Genomic DNA, 23229 nt, shown 5'->3' with positions numbered 1-23229 from the left:
TAAAACATGTAAGCCTATGCGGAATTGCAGCTGCGCATGTCTGTTACTGGAGACAACGCAATTTGTATATCTCCCGTGATCGTTTGACAATACCAGCGGGTATTGTCAAAAGGTCATGGGAGAGAAACAAATTACGTTGTCAGCAGTAACAGACATGCGCAGCTGGAACTCCGAATAGGCTGATAGGATCGTTATTAACTACACTACCGCAGAGTGAGTTCTTAATTGGCCTCAATATTTCGACTAGCTTGCTCTAGTCTTAATAGTCAAGTCCACAAGATTTGATCTCACCTGTAACCCTTGACCTTCCATTGACATTGAATCTGTCCTCGTTACAAGTTTCTTTGGTCCTTCATCTTCAGATGTGTTACTGTCTTTAGGGGTTAGGGTACTTCTTCTCTCCTGATCAAAATAAAGGGAATTATTCATTTATTATTTAAATGCAATAAATTTATAAATACCAAAATTTGAAAAAATATCATTTCTGTGATTTTTTTGCCCTTTTATATGATTACGTTTTTTTTAATATATCTTTCATAAATACCCCCGACAGTTTTGCTATTCCTATTAGTGGAGAGCATGTCATGTGGGGGTGTTTAACCGGCTGATAAAGTCATAGCATGAGCAGTTTTGGGCATGTAAGCTCATGTATGCCAATTTACTTACGCGGAACGCAATATATAGCTACTGGTAACCGCGCATTATCTATTTGTACACACACACACACACAACCCAGCGCGCACAATCAAGAATTTTACAAAAAATTTTGAAAATATACAAACTTCAAGAATTCTCTAAACAAACAGTTTGTCACAAATTGTTCTCAGGGCTACTTGTAACATTTGTTTCCTTTTTCACAAAGGGCCTATCTTTAATTGGAATAAAAAGAGTAGGGGACTCGTTCTTAAACGGCTGGCCATTTAAAACCTTGCATGGTCATGGCCGCGCGATAGGGGCTCTCGCTTTTGACTCGGGCCTTTATCACACGGCCACAACCCTGCCGGTTTTAAACGGCTGTCAAAAGAACTTGTTTAAAAACTTGTCGCCACTCTTTTATTCCCTTATTTATTTTCTCTTTATTCACTGCACTGACTGTCAAAGCAACTTGTCATGACACAATAAAGCAACTTGTCATGACACAATAAAGAATGACACAATAAAGCAACTTGTCATGTCACAATAAAGCAACTTGTCATGACACAATAAAGCAACTTGTCATGACATAATAAAGCAACTTGTCTTCACACAATAAAGCAACTTGTCATGACATAATAAAGCAACTTGTCATGACACAATAAAGCAACTTGTCATGACACAATAAAGCAACTTGTCATGACACAATAAAGCAACTTGTCATGACACAATAAAGCAACTTGATGTGACGCAATAAAGCAACTTGTCGTGACACAATAAAGCATCTTGTCATGACACAATAAAGCAACTTGTCATGACACAATAAAGCAACTTGTCATGACACAATAGCTTACCTCAATATTGGCTGATGCAGACTTGCCATGAGTTGATTTTCGGACAGAATTAACCCGACCCTAAAAATGTATGGATGAAAATTGAAAATAAAAGATAGATAGAAATGGGATAGAAAGAACGAGAGCCATGTGTGACAAACAGACAGTTAGATTGATTAGATTGAGATGTATGTTGTATACTGGAATGTTGTTACAGGAATGACCGTATGTTGATACTGGACCCAATTTCATATTAAAGCCTGTAAGCACTAAAAAGTCGCTTAACATAGAATAGTATTGCTTAGCAGAATCAGGTTACCAGGCCAAATTACAATAAGTTTGCATTGTTGTGGCTGGTGCTTGACTCAAGTTTTGCTTAGCAAAGAAAGCATAAAAACTTACTTGGTAATGAGTAATGGGGAGAGGTTGATAGTATAAAACATCGTGAGAAACGGCTCCCTCTGAAGTAACGTAGTTTTCGAGAAAGAAGTAATTTTCATCGAATTTGATTTCGAGACCTCGAAATCAAGCATCTGAAAGCACACAACTTCGTGTGACAAGGGTGTTTTTTCTTTCATTATTATCTCGCAACTTCGACGACCAATTGAGCTCAAATTTTCACAGGTTTGTTATCTTATGCATATGTTCATTGTTGAGATACACCATTAAGTGAGAAGACTGGTCTTTGACAATTACCAATAGTGTCCAGTGTCTTTAAGGGCTTTATGAAACTAGGTCCAGGAATGACAAAATGCACAAAAGGTGAAATATCAAAAAAGGACAAGCACATGTTACTGGAATGGAGAAAGTGTATTATAGGCAGGAAATCTTTGTAGCAGTTAGAAGATAGGAGATGATAGGAGGGTGGTAGGCCTATAGACGATGTGACCTCTAACGTCACTCGAAAAAGCATAACAAGATTCGCGTGCATACCGCCAGGCAAAACCTTTGTGTTTTGGCAGCCAGCTTGAAAGTGTATCCAATCTTACCATGACTACGCGTCTTTTTGCCCGGTGAAACATGACGTATACAGTGTTTTGTCAACAGAGGGTGGTTTAAATGTAAACATAGGTCACATCGTCTTGACCTTTTCATCATTGATCAACAAACTTAGCTGGTTGGCATGTACAGCCAGATGTTAGCAAAATATACAATCGAGTTACTATGTTCTAACCCCCAAATATTTTTAAAAATTGCAGGCTTTAATTTAAATAAAATACCTCCCATAAGTGGTTACTTTGTTTCTAACAAATTCAACACCATGTTTGAATATTTGTGCAACGCTTTTTACAAACAGTAGCTATCTGTTTTTATGTTGCATATATGGCTTTCCGTTTGGCTACCGTATTCCAAAAGTAAGGGCCAGCATGAGAAAAGGATCTATCCCCCCAAGAACTGTGAGCTAGGGGGACGACTAATAATGAATATGAATAAGACAGAGGTACTTATTAGTATAAGAAACATGAAATCAGATAAACATACCTGATCTAAGTTAAGAAAGATAATCATGCAAGTTAGTTGATAAGTCGCAAGACTTAAAAGCAAGATGAATAAATGGCCTTTCCAACACCAACTGCCAGTAACTCTGAATCATAGAGTTATATATAAGAACTAGAGGGCGCACTGGCCTATATACGCTACCCGGCATGCGCACAGGCGGCCATTTTCTAAGTTGACAAAACAGGCATCCCAGAGCGTGTGTTTGTGCGGCCATTTTGTTAGTTGACAAAACAGCATCGCGTCAGCGTTCAATAAACACAAACTCCAACGTGTACGCGCTTGCAGAATGGTGCGCGTGTCTCCTTGCGGTCCCATCGCGTTAGTGCAAGTAGCATCACCGGTGCGCCCTCTAGTTCTTATATATAACTCTATGCTCTGAATCCATGTCTCATAATTCTAAATTGGCTGACAGAGGATGAACTTTACATAATGTCAAAGTTGAGGTTTGAATAAGACACTAAGGCCGTGTTTGAAACTGAGACTTCGGCTACAGCTACAGCTTGATCATACAGTGCGTCTGCCAGTGTTGAAGAATAGGCAGACGCGCGCGATCTAGCCGTAGCTGTAGCCGAAGTGGCCGTTTCAGACACGGTCTTAGTCAGGAAAAAAATCCAATAGAGTATGGGCACCTACCAAAACAGCTGGGCAGATGGCAGTAGGGGGTAGGATGTGGTCTCTAAATTCTCCCATGTTGCACTCTGGTTTGACTAATGACGCACACTTGTTGTGCAGCTGAATTCAAGATAGAGAATAACAGAGAATGAATCGAAAGTAAACCAGTTACTAGAATATTCCTTCACCAACCATGGCCAAATTTCAAAGAGCTGCTAAGCACAAAAATTTGCTTAGCATGAAATTTCTTCCTTGATAAAAACAGGATTACCAACCAAATTGCCATTTTGTTGCATTTCCTAGTTACTGGTATTCAGCTGTTGTATGGTTATCTTGAAAATCACTTCGAAATTTGGTTGGGAAATCCTGTATTTATCAAGGCGAACATTTCATGCTCAGCAAATTGTTGTGCTTAGCAGCTCTATGAAATTGGACCCTGGTGTGATGCGATCAAGCAAAATTTGTCAACCCAGGTAATTTGTTGTTTATTGACACATTCGAAAAGATAATAATCTACGCTTTAATACTGTTAAAACCCTGTGTTGATGTCTTCTTTGATTCAAGTTGTGAAAGTTGAAACATCAAGAGATACAAGAGAATGAACCTGGGGAAAATGTGTTTAAGATGAGTTATTTATAAAACATACGTCTTGGCACATTTTCTTTCAATGCTTATTTTAACTCTTTGTTTTTATCATTTATTAAGAAGGAAGTTGCCAATACTAAATTAAATTAAAACAAAACTAAAATTCTCGCTAATTTCATCACTGTTGGCCTGATTTCTCTACAACGATATCTCCAACGAACGACTCATTTAGCTTGATCTCATCACATATTTCTTTACTGTTTAATATTTCCTTACTGTATACATTTACATTTGTATCTAAAGAAGAGACACTGTATCCCAGAACTTAGCTAAAATATTTCTAAAACAAATGTAGCTCAACAAATATTTAAAGAAGGTTAAAGAGATTCCAATTACAAAATAGTCATGAACACAAAGGTAGTAACTTGTGGCAACCTGAACTCATACTCCCTCAAGGATAAAAGTGTCTCGACCGGGATTTGAACCCACACTCCGATGACTAAACCACCAGAACTTGAATTCGATACTCTAACCCACTTGGTCATGGTCCCCAAATGCCTGTGTGGTGCCGATTACCCTCCCCTAGATAAACTATAGAGAAACCACTGTAGTGAATCACTTATTGGAGTAAATTTTACTTACCCTGATCTTACACCAGCGACAATGAAGACCAGTTACACCATAACTCTTAATAGATTTCTTGCAGCGATCACATTTTCCATGACAGTTTCCCTCCACCCAGTGGTGGTTCATCACCTAAAATAAGAAAGATGCAGAAACAAAACGGCTGTGAAGAAGTATGAGACTACATCAAAATGTATAGCTGGAATAAAGAAACCCAACAAACAAACCAGGGCCAAGCTTTAAGACACTGGACACTATTGGTAATTGTAAAAGACCAGTCTTCTCACTTGCTGTATCTCAACGAAAAAGAAAAAACACCCTGGTCACACAGTTGTGTGCTTTCAGATGCTTGATTTCATGACCTCAAATTCTAAATCTGAGATCTCGAAATCAAATTCGTGGAAAATTACTTTTTTCTCGAAAACTACGTCACTTCAGAGGGAGCCGTTTCTCACAATGTTTTATGCTATCAACCTCTCCCCATTACTCGTTACCAAGTAAGGTTTTTTGCTAATAATTATTTTGAGTAATTACCAATAGTGACCACTGCCTTTAAGCTCAAAAGTAGCTAAGAACAACAAAATTATGTTTACAAGAAGAAGGTTACCAGCCAAAATACCATTCCACCAAACTGGCACCCTGTTCAGTTTTGCTTAGCAGAACATGTTTAAGCACCAATTACTGCTTAAGCAGCTCTACGAAATTGGGCCCTGTAGATAGTTAGGGAATGAAGTACATCAAAATGATACAGAAACCCCATAAATAAATAAAAACATTAATAATGTTGAAGTACAGAGTGCCAAGTCTATCTTATCCACCTGAAAATAAACAGAAACACAACATCCAAACCTAAACAATGTTGGGTGAAAATGACTCACAGAAACCCAAGAAACACAGCTGTCTTAAAAACTTAAAGGCACTTGGGTCGATTTCACAAAGAGTTAGGACTCGTCTATCTTAGGGTCTGCATGCTACAGTGCAGGGTTGGGACTCGTCCTACGTCTTAAGATTAGTCTTAAAGTTAGGAAGATTTTTTGAAATCGACGGCTGGACACCTTTGGTAATTGTCAAAGACCAGTATTCTCACAATGGTGTATCCCAACATATTATGCATAAAATATGGGCTCAATTGGTCATCAAAGTTGCAAGGGGAATAATGCAAGAAAAATGTCTAAAAAGGTTTCTCAGGCCTGAAGTCTTTCACTACTTGAGTGAGAAATTACCTCTTTTGGACCTTTAATTTTGGATTATAAAGTGACTCAGAAACCCAACAAACACGGATGCAGATGGTGGTGGAATGAAGTGCTGAGTACATCAAAATCCAATTTAAAACATGACACAAAAACCCATTCTCAAACCCTGCATATAAGTGGAGTAAAAAGTGCAGATTCCATCAAATTCACCAAAAACATGATACAGAAACCACAGGCCTGGAGTTACTTGGAGGCCACAGAAACAAAGGCATCAGTTGCCCTGGTCTTGGCCTTGATGCCCCTTCAAAAGTTTCCCATAGACTGTAAGATTTCCAATGGAAGTGCCCTTGCAAAATGAAAATGGCCTTGCCTTTTCAAAGATGAAATTCTATCTGAAACCCATTATCCAACCCTTTATAGTGTTGAATTATAAAGTACCCCAGAAACACCCAAAACACAGCTGTAGATGGCGTTAGAATAAAGTTCCGAGTCCATAAAACCCAAATAAAGCACGATGCAAAAAATAAAAAAATAAAAAACCCTGTACAATAATGTGGTATATGAAGTGCAGAAACTCAACAACCAAACCTGTAAATTATTGGGGTATAAAATTGTCATTTAAAAGGTTTGGTACTTTTTGTAGATCAACTAATTAAGTTGTTATTTCAAATCTAACTGACTGCGTTATCAACCACTGAAAACACACTTGAATTGTGGCAAGAAAATAATTTGTCTGCTTATCGTGTTTTTGTCTGCCGTTGACATTGTTTGGGCAAGTGGAACGCACACCAGTACAGTCTTTAAAGACATTGGACACTATTGGTAATTGTCAAAGACCAGTCTCCTCACTTGGTGTATCTCGACATATGCTTAAAAGAACAAACCTGTGAAAATTTGAGCTCAACTGGTCATCAAAATTGGGAGATAATAATAAACGAAAAAGCACCCTTGTCACACGAAGTTGTGTGCTTTCAGATGCTTAATTACGAGACCTCAAATTCTAAGTCTGAGGTCTCGAAATGAGATTGGTGGAAAATTTCTTCTTTCTCAAAAAGTTACTTCAGAGGAAGCAGTTTCTCACAATGTTTTATACTTTCAACATCTCCCTATTACTCGTTACCAAGTAAGGTTTTATGCTAATAATTATTTTGAGTAATTACCAATAGTGTCCACTGCCTTTAAATTGGCCTTGAAGCACTGTAGGGATGGAGAGATGTTGGGGTATTTCTTTGGAGAGTATTTCAGGTTCAAGGTGGGTGCAACCTTGTACATGTATATAAGATTATACACATTTATAACTAATCCAACATGCAGACAAATTTCAACAAAATGGCAAACAATAACAATATAGAGATACATGTACAAAATCAACCATGCACTCAGTGTACGTGTACTTTTAGAACTTTTTCTGCAACTTCATTTATTTTTTGGGGGTTGACATGCAAGAACCTAACAGTGCGCCTCCATTTACAAACACATGCACAGTTCATGCACATTTGAGTACATCAAGTTCTTAGCTCAAAAATAAACTGAATATTCAATGGTTTATATTGCTAACAGAGGTTCTGAGTGCTGTAAAATTTGCAGTTTTCAGTTTGTGCAATCGCTTTAAAATCTCACTAGCATTGAGGAGTAGGATTTTGATTAGAGTTTACATACAATGTAGTACCTGTATCTATATGGGATTTGAGGCATTGCATGGTGAGGTATCAATATATGTTTGGTTTGCTGCAAACCAAACATATATAGCTGTACCCAGTTATCTCTTAGTCTTGACAAGCCTTTCTTGCTCATCCATAGATGTAAAAAAAAAAATTAAAAAAAGATGGCTCGTCAAAACATACAGAACACTAATACAGTCTTTCTTTCTTAGTGCAGCCTTCATAGGTGAAGATATAGTTGCACTGCCAGACACACCGGGGCTAACCCCTTCTCTTTGCGATAAGTGTACTGCGGTCTTTTACGTGTGTTGATAGTTTTTATAACAACACACGGAACCTACAGCCTTTTGTTCCATCCGAAGGATGAAGCAACGGTCAAGTGTCTTCCTTAAAAACACAATTGTCACAACCGTGACTCGAACCCACACTCTGCTGATCAGATACAGCAGAGTTTGAGTTTGGTCCTTTTAACTGCTCGGCCACGACACTTCTGTATAATAAAAGCATGATCCAAATCTTGACAACAGTACGATTGACTCACATGATGATCTACAAACAATGACCAATATTACAAACACCGACAAGGTTTTTTTTATTTACAATCAGAACCTACCGGTACTTCCCCCCAAACCTCAGCATCTCGTTTTGATAGGCATTGTTGTCGTGCAGTGGCAGTCAGTAAGTATAATAAGAAGGGTGACAATGTTAGTATATGGAGTAGGCCTGGGCGACTAGTAACATTTACTAATCGACTGGTCGCGCCTTAAATAGTCGCGACTTTGACACTAGTCGCGACTAATTTTTCAATTCCAAAGATGCATTGCGGTATGTTTGGCGCAGACATCATGTAGTAAATCTGTGCCAGCTTTGAATTGGCAAAATTTCTGATGTATTTATTTTTAATTTTCCAGATAAAAAGGTCGTTATTCAAGTATTGACAGCTCAAAGAGTGTATGAATACAATATATTTTATTCATAAAGGTTGTCATAAAGTCATGCAAAAGCAAACGATGAAAATATAGCATCCAAATTTTTGTAACTCTACAATCCAATTTGAATTGGTAGGGTTAGGGTGCAAGAATGCACAAAACTGTACAGCATTTGATTTCAATATTTCGAATGAAAAAGTGAAGTTGTTTATAAAAAATAAAATAAAAAATCATTTTTTATTTTATTTTTTTATTCTGATTTCAAGATCGTCAGTTGTTAGACCTGATACTTACATTTGATGTTCGTTTCGACTTGACATAGGTACTAATGCAGCTAGCTGGAGCTCTCTGTACACATCGTTCGTGGACTGTATATCTACAGACTGTAATCAAACCAATACAAATAATAATTATTATAATGGATTCTTATAAAGCGCGCATATCCGTCACTCAGTGACGCTCAAGAAGGCGCTTCATCATTCAGTAGTTTCCTGCAAGGTGTTTGAGACCTACTCCTTAAACATAACATCATGTAATGGTTTACATGTTGCTGTGGCGCAATATGCTGCCAATCAAACCAGGAACACTGGGGCAAACCCCTTCTCTCTTTATATAGGCTGCTGGGTTCTTTTACATGCGTTACACAACATACGGGACCATCGACTTTACGTCCCATACGAGGCACGAATCATCATGATTAAGTGTCTTGCTTTAGGACACAAGTGTCATGACTATGACTGGAATCCACACTCTGCTGATCAGAAACACCAGAGTTTGCATCCGGTGCTCTCAACCGTTAGGCCATGACACGCCACATGTAAATTTTTTTTTTTTCTTTCTGTTTTCCTGTTTTACTAAGAGTGCAACAACATGATTTTCCGAGCAACAGTGATTTAGTTTACTTTTGCTGTCCCTGACCTACATGTGTACATAGTATTGGTTTGTCCTTGCAATAACCTGGCTGTGACATGACTTCCCACCACTTTATTTCAGCATACATTAGGAAAATACTGTTTCAAATTACTAGCCCAGGACGAGCTGTATGGCTTGTGGACCATGATGTAAAATTTTAGTGTCAGTGAAGAGATGAGTAGGATTTGCAACTTTGCATGGTGGAAGTATAAGTAAGACTAAAGGCCCGGTCCCACTGCAGCGATAACGAGAATGATAACGATAACGACACAAAAAGAACGCATTCTATTGGTTGAATGAGCGTGTGCGCATTCTACGTGGAGCAATTCAACCTATACAATGCGTTCTCTTTGCATCATGATCGTTATCGTTTTCGTTATCGCTGCAGGGTGACTCGGCCTTAAGAGAAATTTGCGGTAATTACACCATGTGAGAATCTCTTTTGAGTAGTGGTGGTTCTAACCACCAGGGCCCAATTTCATAGAGCTGCTGAGCAAAAAAATTTGCTAAGCATGAAATATTTTCCTTCATAAAAACAGGATTACCAACCAATTTTTCACGTGATTTTTAGAATTTGCAAACAACAGCTGAATACCAGTAACTAGCAATACGTATCAATTGTAAATTTAGTTGGTAGTCCTGTTTTTATCAAGAAAGAAATTTCATGCTAAGCAAATATTTGTGCTTAGCAGCTCTATGAAATTGGGCCCAGTTCTTGTCAGAACTAACACTTGGTGTTACGTCAAACCTCTCTTAGTTAGTGAAGAGATAGTTTGTTGCCAATAAACTTACAGGTACATGTGAGGCCTTGCTTGCCCACGCCAACCAGGAGATTTAGGCAGAGATTACAGTAAGCTGGCTTGCTGAAATGCTTCAATCGCCAAACATGATTTCCGTCATCTTTAACATTCTAAGACAGTGACAAAGAGCACAATAATTTAATGAGCGACAATATGAGAAAAATTAAAAAGTCAAATTCCCTTAAAGTGAACCCTGTCCTGCCACTTCTAAGGTTGTTAAAAGGCAGTTTCAGTTTGAATAGCTTTTAAAGACTGGCACCCCCGAAGAAAACAAAAAAGACAAAATAGGAAGATTGCGAACTCTAGGACAAGATAGTTCAATAACACGGGCACGTTAATCCTGATCCAAATCCTGATCTCATAATTTATTTATTTTTGCCAAAATTTTAACAAATTTGTTGTTTTATGCATTATTGATGATACCCAAGCCTATATCCCTATGATCTGTAAAGGGGCAACCCTGTTTCAGCCCTAGGAGTCGCTGGTAACAGCCTCTGAAAAAAAAAATGTTACCCAAACCTCGAAGTGGCCTTCAGGCCTTGTGTGTCTGCCGACTTGCATAAAAAAATTAAAATGTTGGGATACACCAAGTGAGAATACTGGTCTTTGATAATTACCAAACGTGTCCAGTGCCTTTGAAAGATTTGATACACCAATGCTGTGAATATTATAAGTTATCACACAAGCGAGAGTTGACTACGGAAAAATATAGCGCTTCTGCGTCCAGACGCAGACGCGCTATATTTTCTGTATTTCCACGAGTGCGTGTGTGAAAACGTATTTATCTTCAAGCAAACTTGGCGCGTGACATAGAACACACAAGACGCATGGTAGTGATATTAGCTGTGCAATATAGGTTTTTATCACCACTCCATTCTGCAAATCTGATTGGAGGATTAGCGCGTACTTAAAGATAAAGATTTTTACGTACTGTGTCTAAACCAAGCAGAACAAGTAGAGGTATTGTGGTCATTCCTCCGCGTATCCACTCCTCAAGAGATACCGTTCCATCAGAATCGTAATCGATCTCAATCATCATGTCTTGAAGAATCTACATAATTCGGAAAATAAGAAGGAATAAAGTATGAGTTTAAGTAAACTATAAATAAATAGTAAATTTAGGGTACTAAATCTTTTAAAGGAGTATGGCTTTGAAATGAGCCAGTTTGGTCTCAATGTTTCAAACAGTGTACTGTGCTAGTCCTTTCTCCTGAAGGCGGGGCGATCTTGGTGGTCTATTTGGTAAGACATCTGCTCTAGATTGGCAACTGTCACGGGTTTGAGTCCCACCCAAGTAAAATACCTGTGATTTTTTCACAGACCTGAAGCAAATTAAAAATACTGCTCTATCCCCAAGAAAGCAAAACATACAAAAATTGATGTAACACTTTCTTTTTTTTACTGTCAAATTGTACAAATAGACAAGTTTAAATGTTCCAAGAGTACGTCATACAATAAGATGCGATACTCAAGAAAAGTTGACATTATTTACAATTCAAAGTAAAAGGTAGAAGAAAAAAAGTCCTTACTGGTCTTAACTCTGTTACATCCCAGCCGAGATACTCTGCAACATGCATCATTTGGTTGACAATGCAATCAAGCTCCTGAAAAAGGCAAATAAACAGAAAACATTTTTTACAAAAATTGTCGTCCGCTCAGTGCTATAAGGTCAGTAATTGCATGTTCATACCGATGTTTGCGGTAACACCATGTGATTATCTCTTTTTGAGTAGTGTCGGTTCTGAAAAGAACCGGTGGTTAACGACTCAATGTTTCAGTCAATGTGCTCTGATTGTCTTCAGGAGATTGAAGACGATCAGAGCATACTGATTGAAACGTTGAGTCGTTAACTGGTTCTTTTTCAGAACCAACATTACTCAAAAGAGATGTTCACATGGTGTCACAGCAAACCTCTCTTAGTTATACTTCCACCATGTAAAGTTATAAATCCTACTTAATTACTTAATTTCAAATCTGTAATCATCAAAACAGTGTCAAGTTAAAAATGCATCAAATTTAAAATATTCAAAATCCATTAGTTGATTTTCTTTCTTTTAGTAACTGATTGTTTCTTTTTGTCTAACAATTACTTTGGAGACAACTCTTGACCAATAAACTCCATTTACCAGGAGCTCCAAAATATGCAAAAAGCAGTTTGATGAAATCCATACAAACTGCACTAATGAACTCATCGTCATGAGTCGATGTTATGTTACTTTTCAAAATACTCCATTGCTCATATGTTTTTAGGCTGGACAACCATAGAAAATATCATTAACAAAATAAAAAATTAAAAAAAAAAACAGTTGAGTGACGTGGATTGATACAATCAACAACAAAAACGAAAAGTACACAATATTAAACTATTTCATGATCAGTCTAGACAAATTAAAATGACTGCCAAACCATGTAAATGATTTTATAGATTTTAAAATTTGCATCAGGGATAAAGAATATTATTCGTTGTTACCCATACACTGACGTGTGCACTGTATATACTCAGTACTCTACCAAGTTCTGTGAAAAAAAATCACAGGCATTTCACTCAGGTGGGATTCAAACCCACGATCTTCTCAATTCTAGAGCAGATGTCTTACCAACTAGACCACTGAGATAGCTAGAGGCAGTTAGAATCCTATATTTTTGCAAAGGTTATGGGTTCATATCCCATCTGAGTAAAATGCCTGCGTTTGTTTTCCCCTACAGAACTCGAGAAAGTACTGAGATACATTGCTAACATACATCAGTGTTTTGGGTAATAACATGTACATACATGTATGTAAATGATATTAAATGGTCAAGGAATAGAAACGTTGATTATGAATGCATCGTTGAGATGCTTTCAGAAGCTGTATAAGAAAGCTGTCTGGCACATCACATTTCAGATTCAGTTGTCATAAAACATTTACACATATCTTGCCGTTTCATTATTCAGAGACCATGGCCCAATTTCATAGAGCGGCTAAGCGCAAAATTTTGCTTAGCATGAAATTTTTGCCTCAATAAAAACAGGATTACCAACTAAATTTCCACGTGATTTTCAGGATAAGCAAACAACAGCTGAATACCAGTATCAAACAATATACAACAAATGGAAATTAGGTTGGTAATCCTGTTTTTATCAAGGAAGAAATTTCATGCTAAGCAAATTTTTGTGCCTAGCAGCTTTATGAAATTGGACCCATGTTTAATGTAAACCTACTTACACTGCTATCTAGTATGCCATTGTCATCTGTGTCATACAACCGGAACATAACTGTATTCAGAACAAAATAAATAAAAAATATTATAAAGAATTAAGCAGCCCAGTATTCCTGAAGATGCAACGGTAACATCCTTGGAATAGTTTCATAGCACTGCATAGCGGTAAGCACATTTTCGTGCTTACTGTAGAATACAAAATTTGCTTAAGCATAAGCGTATTTCAGAGGTTAGGCCACCAAAAAAAATTTAAAAATTGTTGATCGTCCTTTTTATTAGCGGATGGGGGAGGGAGTTTTTTTTTTTTTTTTTTTAAATAGATTTGTTGACATCCCAAAATATGAAATCAAGAATAGAGAAATCATTACAATCACTATAAAACAGAAGGTTTGTGTTTTTAATAGTTTTGTCAAACAAATTTAACTCCTAGATGACATTTTCTGTAAACTTTTTCAAACAACTAAGCACAGTGTAGCCCAAGTAAATATTTGAAGAATTGTTCTTGCTTTGCCATCATGAATAAAAACCTTCTTTAAACATCTTTTCAAACCTGTACGTTTTGAAAAAAGTATCAGCTGAAAAATCTGGGCAGTAAGAGTATAAAGAGATATCCAGACTTTTTTTATGATTATTTAAAATAAAATAAAAAATAAAAATGGGTCGGGGGGCTCTGAACGGTCGGGCGGGGACGATCAACAATTTTTTTTATGTGGCCTTAGCAAGAAAATAAGGCGGCAAAGTTTTTGTACTTACAGGCTTTATAAAATTAGGCCTTAGTCAAATAGAGTCGAGACCTGCTTATCATTTGCAAACAAATTTGTACTATACCTATTTGAATATTGTAATTCACGTCAGTGAGGAGCAACAAATTATATTTTTAATAGTTTTAGAGAAACAGGATGTTGCTGGCAGCAAAAATAACAAGTCCATGTTTTACTATGCGCAGTATCTCAGTAGCCACTATAAGAGCATCATTTATTTTATCCTTCCGAAAAATACACGCCCCCATAAAACAAAATTCGTTTCACATTTATATTCAAGTAATGATGCATGTACTGCAGTGTATACAGCTCGGACATAAATCAACTTCATTACTGTGTTAGATCTGACAATTTGAACAAACAAACTCTCACAAATTCAATCAAATGCTGTAGGTAACCCCCATGTAACCTTTAAATTCAGATTATGTTCTACACACACAAAATTAATTGGTTGATCCCTTTAGTTAGTTCCGCCACCTCAGAACGAAGAAATGTAATTAAGGCTGGCAAGAAAGTGCACGAATTATGCCAGGAATCCGAGTAAACACATGTTCAATCATGTAGCGTTGTTTGGGTTTGGGGGGTTCGGTGACAGGCAAAGAAGATTGATGAGGAGTTTCTTGACTTGTATACTGACTTGAATGTTTCCTGGTGGCTATATTTATCATTGAATGTTGACTTGCAGTCAGTGCCAGAATGTATATAACCATTATTGTGCATTGAGAATGGAATAACACTTCATGGTGCATCTAGCATAGGAGTTTAGCCCTGGAAGCAACTAATTACATGATGATACATGTATGTAGATTGTAGAAATCATTGAATCTTCAAAGGCATCGGACATGATTGGTAATTGTCAAAGACCAGTATTCTCACTTTATGTATCCTAACATATGCATACGAATAAAGTATCTGTGAAAATTTGGGCTCAGTTGGTCATCAAAGTTGCAAGAAAATAATGAGGAAAAATACCCTAGCCGCACAAATGTGTGCGCTTTCAGATGCCTAATAAAAGCGTTCAGGCCTCTGAATTTGAGTGAGAAATTACCTCTTTCTCAAAAACTTTACGTTACTTTAGAGGGAGTCCTTTCTCACAATGTTTTGTACTATCAAAAGCTCTCCGTTTGACAAGTGTGCCCATTGTCTTGTTGATTCTTCACAACAGGTTTTGACATGAACAAAATCTGACAACGCTTTTGCTTCCAAAATTTGTTGTTGCTAACTGGGGAAATCCTGTGTAGTTAAATCACACTCGAGGGACTATCTATGTATAGGCCTGCATAAACTTCAGAAACATCCTAACAGCCACTTATGTTACTACTATAAAAAGACAAGGGGCACTTTGACAAATGGAAAGGGGCGGACTCCCTTCAAACTACAACTTAGTTGAAATAAATGTCGCCAACGCACTACAGTTCTCAAGTTTTTCCAGAGTGGATAATTTTTCACCTGGCCATTGCCATGGTAATGGGTGGCTAAGTGACATTTAAGCTTCATGCTTGCGGAGACTTTTATCACATCAGAAATTCGCCAAAAAAATAAATTAAACAAATTTAACTCTGAGGTAAATTGACCCATAGGTAAGGAAATCACCCAGTAAAAGCAGACAAAACGACATAAATTAATTAATCCAAGTATGATATTACGTCCTTGGGAAAAAAAGTAGGAACAATAACTATAGTGCAAGGGCCGACCTACAATGTACACATGGTGTAGGCTTTAGACAGCTTTTCAGACTATTTAAAGACACTGGACACTATTGGTAATTGTCAAAGATCAGTCTTCTCACTTGCTGTATCTCAACACATGCATAAAATAACAAACCTTTGAAAATTTCAGCTCAATCAGTCATTGGAGTTGCGAGATAATAATGAAAGTAAAAGCACCCTTGTCACACGAAGTTGTTTGCTTCTAAATCTGAGGTCTCGAAATCAAATTCGTGGAAAATTACTTCTTTGTCGAAAACTACGTTACTTCAGAGGGAACCGTTTCTCACAGTGTTTTATACTATCAACCTCTCCCCATTACTCATTACCAAGTAAGTTTTTATGCTAAAAATTATTTTGAGTAATTACCAATAGTGTCCACTGCCTTTAATCACTATTTTTCCCAAGGGCCAAACAAAATTTGGATTCAGCCTTATAAAATCCAGAATCATAAACAAAACAGGATACTGGTATGAATTTTTAAAGTATTCAAATAATCGAAATAAATATTGAAAAAATATTGGGTAAAAAAGATAGAATACAGGCTAATAACTGACTTGATGAGAGTTCAAAAGTAAAGTTATATGCAAGAAGAGGTTTTGAGTAGTCTTTCCTTTGATGGAGAATAACTTTACATAAATCTCAATGAATTAGTAGAGATCGCAAGCCATCAGTTTGGAAAGATTGCGTAGGAAGAGTCAACAACATACTGGCATTGAAGTAATTTCCTGTTAACGTTGGATGGTGTTCATAAAAGCACTGGACGCTCTTGGTAATTACTCAAAATAATTGTTAGCATAAAACTCACTTGGTAAGGAGCAATGGAAAGCTTTTGATAGTATAAAACATTGTAAGAAACGACTCCCTCTGAAGTAACAAAGTTTTTGAGAAAGAGTAAATTTCTCACCCAAGTAATAAAAGATATGTGTGCAACAAGGGTGTTTTGTCTTTCATTATTCTCTTGCAACTTCGATGACCAATCGAGTCAAAAACTTTCACAGAATTATTATTTAATGCATATGTTGAGAAACACCAAGTGAGAATACTGGTCTTTGACAATTACCAAAGGTGTCCAGTGCCTTTAAACATTGGATTTTCATTTCATTTCATTCCATTTTATTTGCCAGCAAACATGAAAAAACACAAACATGTATTAAAAAATTGCACATCAAAGATTTACAAGAAAAAGCAATACAATGGTTATAAAAAGAGAACAAAACAAATATGTAAAAACACTAGCAAATTACTGAGAAACCTGGCCTGGCCGCGGGCAGATATAAGGATTGTGTAGGAAACACCTCCAGTGGGGGTGGAACACAAAACACTACAGACAAAACAAAAAACAAGAACCTTGGCAGGGTAAGCCAATAGCAACAAAAAGTCACTTTCAAAGTGGATAGTGTTCTCCAACACCTGACATATGGAAGGTGGGTTTCTTGCAGATGAAGTTGTCATAGATTACATAATTAGCATACTGAATTCGCTTTTGCTCAGTCTTCCAAGACTGGAGACCCAAGGACAGGTGCAGATCAGGAAATCTTCTTCCGGGACGTAATCTCGACGACTTTTGTTAAGACGTAATTCTATTATTTAGATTGACGGATCCAACACAATACGGTGAAAATGCACTAGGCTTCATAAGGTCAGAATCAATAAGCAAAATTCGTTAGGGAGACTCACAAACAACAACGTACTGCTGACAATTGTTAAGCAACAATAAACAAGCTCTTTCATGATTTGTAAAAATAACAGACTTAATTAAGTCCTTGAATTTAGAGAGAGCTTGAGCATAACGTAATTATCAACCTAAAGCCGAAAAAAAAACAAAAAAAAAAAACAACAACAACTTTGAGCAGCCCACAAGGAAAAACTTAAAAAGTATCATTAACCAAAGCTCTAGAGATTAACTTGGATTTTGTTTTGATCAGAAGTTCTCACAAGTGACGAGGTGTTAGAGCGAAAGGCCTAATGGATGACACTCATGTGATGACACTCTTGTGATGACACAGGCCAGGAGGCCTACCCAGCGCTGATTCTGTGCTTACGGAAGCAGAGCCATGAAATTGGGCCCTGTATTCAAGTGGTGGGATCCCTCAATGAAAAGAAGGATTTGTTTTCTTTACACGCTATGTTCAGGAAAAATAAACACGAACCCTAGGTTCCCCAAAGTATATAAATTAGCATAAGACTTGGTAGCAGGGAAGAGATGAGGTCTCAAAAATCAAGACTTGTACGAAGTTGTGTGCTTTTAGATGCTTGATTTCCAGACCTCGAATTCTAAATCTGAGGTCTCAAAATCAAATTCGCGGAAAATTACATCTTTCTCAAAAACTACGTTACTTCAGAGGGAGCCGATTCTCACAATGTTTTATACTATCGCCCTCTCCCCACTACTCATTACCAAGTAAGGTTTTATGCTAATAATTATTTTGAGTAATTACCAATAGTGTCCACTGCCTTTAACATCAGGGGTAATAGTTTCCTTGCTGCGTAGGCGGATTGTTCTGATAAGAACTTGTCCTACTGTTTATCCACTTCCACAGAATAGATTGGGAATCGAGAGAAGACTACCAAGTTCAAACACAAACCTGTCCCGCTGTTTATACTATTGCTGGCGGAGTTGATTTGTTAAACCCCAGAAACTAATTAGGTCTGAAAAGTGAGGAGATAGGAAATCTTGGTTTTTTTCTTCTTTGATCGGGAGACATTGCCATTATTACTTCACTGCCGAGGACTAGACGGACCCAGAATCTGGAACAAACTTCCAGAATACATCAGAGATATCACCTCTAGCCACGCTAGCCTGAGCCGCCGAATCTGGAGCCGAAGGCGTGGTTTTGAAAAGGGCCCCTACGCAACTCTCAAGAAATTATAATACTTACATTCTAATTTATCCTCTGGTTTGCCTCCTTCAAGCAGGGACAGATAGCAGACGATATCCTTCATGTAAACCACCTGGTCCGCTACATCTGGATAGCTGGCCCCGCCCATACCGGGGAAGGTCTGTGCATCTTCTTTGCTTGAATATTTGCCTCGCTTTTTCCTCTTTTTCCGGTAGGAAAAGAAAAACCTGTTGTGTTTGACTTCTTTATCTGCCGAAAGTTGGAAGAAAGTCACATGTTAATCCAATAGTGTCGATAGGTTTATACTTCTTCTAATAATAATAATAAATAATAATTGTGGCTTTTTATATAGCGCACATGTCCTTCACTCAGTGACGCTCCTGGCGCTGTAACATACAGTGTTTCCTGCAAGATGTGGGACTACGTTGGAATTATGAGACCTAATTCTGATAGCACCATGTAATGCTTTACAAGGTGCTGTGGCGCAATTTTCTACCTTCAATGTCATGACATGTATATCTGCCAATAGTTTACTAATATATGGGATTTGAGGCATTGCATAGTGAGGTATCAATACATATTTGGTTTGCGGTAACACCATGTGTGTATCTTGCCAGGTAGATTTTGTTCTTTTGAGAACTTGTCTTGCTTTTATATTCTACTATCGCTGAGTAGATTTTTTGGAATTAGGGAGACTTCTCAGTTCTGAAAAGAACTGTCCTGCTTTTTAACTACTTTGTGAGCTGAAGGTAGAAAATCGGCCGGGACTATTACTTTAGCTTTGGTGGATCGAGGGGACTTCTTGTTAAAAACTTCACTACCGTGGAGTGAGTTCTTAAAAGTAAAAGAGGCCAATTAAGAACTCACCCGCGGAAGTGAAATTTATAAAAAGAAGTAATTTTAGACAAACATATTCAAACAATAACCATTTAGTGAAACGTTTTGACAAATTATATTCAGAATCAGGGGTCGATTTCACAAAGCAAAAAAAACCAATACATCATATGACAAATTTTCAGTATCACCATAGTGATTTGTATTGTAACATCACACTTTACAAAGCAACTACGTTTGATTTGCAGTTACGATCAAAATTGGCTCTTTTTGTGAAATTTGCCCCAGAACCATAAGTATTTATATTTGCAAGAGTAATGACATAAATGAATGAAAAAGCATGCCTTTCTTTTTCCTGTTGTTTGACACTGTAGTTTCCTTTTTAGGACTATCTGCCTGAGCTTGTAGAGCGTGCGTAGTGGAATGGCTAGATGGAGTGCCATTTGAGGCATTGGATTTTTTGGACGAACTGCGTGACTGGGCGGGGCTTGCATTATCTGTAGTTCCTGTAAACAAAAACATGAAAACAAATGTTGATACTAAATACAGAAGAAAAGAGCCTATGTTTCTGATGAAAAAGAATCAAGCTGAGTAGTAGACACTGTACACTATTGATAATTGTCAAAGACTAATCTTCTCACTTGGCGTGTCTCAACATATGCATAAAATAACAAACCTGTGAACATTTGAGCTCAATCGGTCGTCGAAGTTGCGAGATAAAAATGAAAGAAAAAACACCCTTGTCACACGAAGTTGTGTGCTTTCAGATGCTTGATTTCGAGACCTCAAATTCTAAATCTGAGGTCTCAAAATCAAATTCGTGGAAAATTACTTCTTTGTCGAGAACTACGTTACTTCAGAGGGAGCCGTTTCTCACAATGTTTTATACCATCAACATCTCCCCATTACTCGTTACCAAGTAAGGTTTTATGCTAATAATTATTTTGAGTAACTACTAATAGTGTCCACTCCCTTTAACAGTACCAAGCAATCAGACACTTCTATAGGCAAAGGCTAGTAATGTATCAGCCGTCAATAAGATTTGGATTATTCACAAGAATAATTTATATTCTTGAGTTTTTGTGAGTTGTATAAAATTTGATCAAATTTTGCTGGCATAGCTGACAAAAAAATATACATATTTCTTCAGTTTTTCTTCAACCCTAAGTCAAAGGGTCTGATGGGTAGTTTTTGTAGGACACAAAACCCGATGTCCACAGATTTACATTAAACTTACCGATTTTGAAGATATCGATGGTAGAAAGCTTCTCTTAAAATATTACTGGGGTGCTGTAGTTTTTGAGAAAAGAATTTTCGTCTAAGTGAGACGAAAATTATTTAAGCATGTACAACGTACTCTCGTGACATTGCTTTACTAATTTCTCAAAAAACTACAGCACCTCAGCAAGTAATATTTGAAAGGAAACCTTCATCGTTATCTTCAAACTGTGTACATCTGTGGAAATTGTGTTTTGTGTTACAAGTACCCAAATCCTTTAACTATTGAGTTTTGCTGAAAATACTAATCAAAATCAAACCACAAGAGATAATTCCAGAAAATCCTAACTGAAATTGTCTCTGACCACTAAACATAATGCGTGAATTTGAGAGTTTTGTTCATCTTTACATACACAAAATTGCCAATTGACAAGTACAAACACACTAAGCTTCAGTGTTAGCATGTTTATATTCATTTCAACTATTAAAAGGATTTGGGTACCTTTTCAAAATGTCCATAGTTTTACATTAAACTTAAAGGGTTTGAAGATAATGATAGTAGAAAGCTTCCCTTCAAATCTTACTTACTGAGGTGCTGTAGTTTTTGAGATTTGAGTAAAACAATGTCATGAAAATATGTTTGTAAATGCTTAAAATAATTTTCGTCTCATGAGACGAAAATTATTTTCATGACATTGTTTTACTCATTTCCCCAAAACTACAGCACCTCAGCACGTAATATTTTCAGGGAAGCTTTCTACTATCATTAACTTCAAACTGTGTAAGTTTAGTGTAAATCTGTGGACATTGTGTTTTTTGTCCTAAAAAAAGTTACATACACCCTTTAAAAGCCTGATTTATTCAGTCTATTCTAGGCACTGCTCTAGAATTGCAAAGGTCATGGGTGCGAATCCCAAGATGCCTGTGTGATTTTGTTTACAGAACTCTGAGATTGTACTGAGTGTACAGCTAGTGCTAACACACATTGGTGAAACAAAAATTAATATTCTTTTCACTAGACTCAAACATCATCGTGCTACAGCAACTTTTCAAGTATGCATTTTTTTTTCAAATATTTTTTTCACTTGCTTCCACAACAAAATAAATTGATTCGACTTCAATGAATGACAGCCTTTACATGATCATCTCAGTTATTTACTTAATCCATTCAGTGGTTGTAAACACACTATTTTAAAACTGTGTATGAACAAATAAAAAATTTAGTTGGCATAATTATATTTCAACAGCAATTATGCAAATGAAAGACATCAGGAACGGCAGAGTACACATGAGTGAAATAACAAACATACCAATGAATCTCTTGCAAATGATGTAATTACTACATGAGCTAAAGCTGCTTTTGTTTGATGCATGCTTTAGAGGGGTTCACATATGCCATCTGCGTGTGTTTTAGATATTGCTGACAGGGTCAAGCTTTCATTCACTGCGTTATATTTCATGCAATAAAACTGCATTGATTTCCATAAAAGGTACAAGAGTAGCTGTTTGAAGAATATGTACGAGGCGCAGACTTGAGGGGCAATATTTCCATCTGAATAGGCCTGGAACTTTACGCATACGGCCTACGTTGCCCCCAAGTCTTGGCCTTGGCGCCCCTTTAAAAGCTTCCCATTGGCTTTAAGATTTTCCCAAAGGAAGTGCCCAATTTGCAAATGAAAATGCCTTGCCACTTCAAAGATGAGTTTCTAGGCTGCCTTGAAATTCCAACTGCTTGATAAATATTGTAAATGTACTCAGTGACACCTTTTCCATGACAGTCGTGCAGTTAAACCAGATTACATGAACATGAAACAAAATGATGCATGCAAATGCAAAATCACCCACTCCGGTCTACGTGCATGCAACAACAATAATTAGTTCATCATGCAGCCTTGCTCTATGTTATAAGGAAAGGCTTGGGTTTTTTTTTTGGTTTTTTTTTGGGGGGGGGGAGTTTGGGATTTAGCCGCGCTCTTGGCATACAAAATACTTACAGTATGCAGCTGGAAGCAAAGTAAATTACAATGGAATATTTGTTTGTCCATAATCCACAAGCCGCCGTACGAACACACCTGTGCTCACATGTGAATGCATTTATCGTTGCGTTGAGATATGCACGGTCATTATTTTAAATGTTCACAGCAGTTGTGATGTAAATGACAACAAATTTATGACTGTATAATGCATGTTACTGTACATGTAGTAGCACTTGTCAATATGTTAAAAATATTGTATATATGAAAACAAGTTTTCCATTTTGTAGGTGTAATTACCTTCTGTTTGAACTGTATTTTTTTTAATAGGATACATGTATATTTTGTATATTTGGTTTGTGGTAACACCATGTGTGTATCTACTTGCCAGGTAGAGTTGTTCTTAGCGAA

The 23229-nt window shown here is 37.1% G+C and overlaps 1 protein-coding gene across 9 annotated transcripts in view; it reads right to left on the bottom strand.

Annotated features, from left to right (window-relative positions):
* The window catches only part of LOC139937799 (diacylglycerol kinase beta-like), a 143012-nt gene that overhangs the window by 12746 nt on the left and 107037 nt on the right, over nucleotides 1-23229 (bottom strand). For 6 of the 9 annotated variants that reach the window (XM_071933113.1, XM_071933115.1, XM_071933116.1 and 3 more), the window contains 12 exons: nucleotides 19972-20133; nucleotides 18833-19042; nucleotides 13489-13538; nucleotides 11812-11886; nucleotides 11214-11333; nucleotides 10275-10392; nucleotides 8865-8953; nucleotides 8255-8317; nucleotides 4806-4919; nucleotides 3600-3698; nucleotides 1488-1547; nucleotides 292-402 (listed from right to left, as the gene is read on the bottom strand). In XM_071933113.1, the coding sequence (XP_071789214.1) occupies nucleotides 292-402; nucleotides 1488-1547; nucleotides 3600-3698; nucleotides 4806-4919; nucleotides 8255-8317; nucleotides 8865-8953; nucleotides 10275-10392; nucleotides 11214-11333; nucleotides 11812-11886; nucleotides 13489-13538; nucleotides 18833-19042; nucleotides 19972-20133 (1271 nt within the window). The remainder of the gene's footprint in view (nucleotides 1-291; nucleotides 403-1487; nucleotides 1548-3599; nucleotides 3699-4805; nucleotides 4920-8254; nucleotides 8318-8864; nucleotides 8954-10274; nucleotides 10393-11213; nucleotides 11334-11811; nucleotides 11887-13488; nucleotides 13539-18832; nucleotides 19043-19971; nucleotides 20134-23229) is intronic. The other 3 variants (XM_071933109.1, XM_071933110.1, XM_071933111.1) reach the window with 3 other exon arrangements.

This window comes from Asterias amurensis, chromosome 5 (genome assembly GCF_032118995.1).
Source record: "Asterias amurensis chromosome 5, ASM3211899v1".
Lineage (NCBI taxonomy): Eukaryota > Metazoa > Echinodermata > Asteroidea > Forcipulatida > Asteriidae > Asterias > Asterias amurensis.
This window is presented reverse-complemented; position numbering and strand designations above follow the sequence as displayed.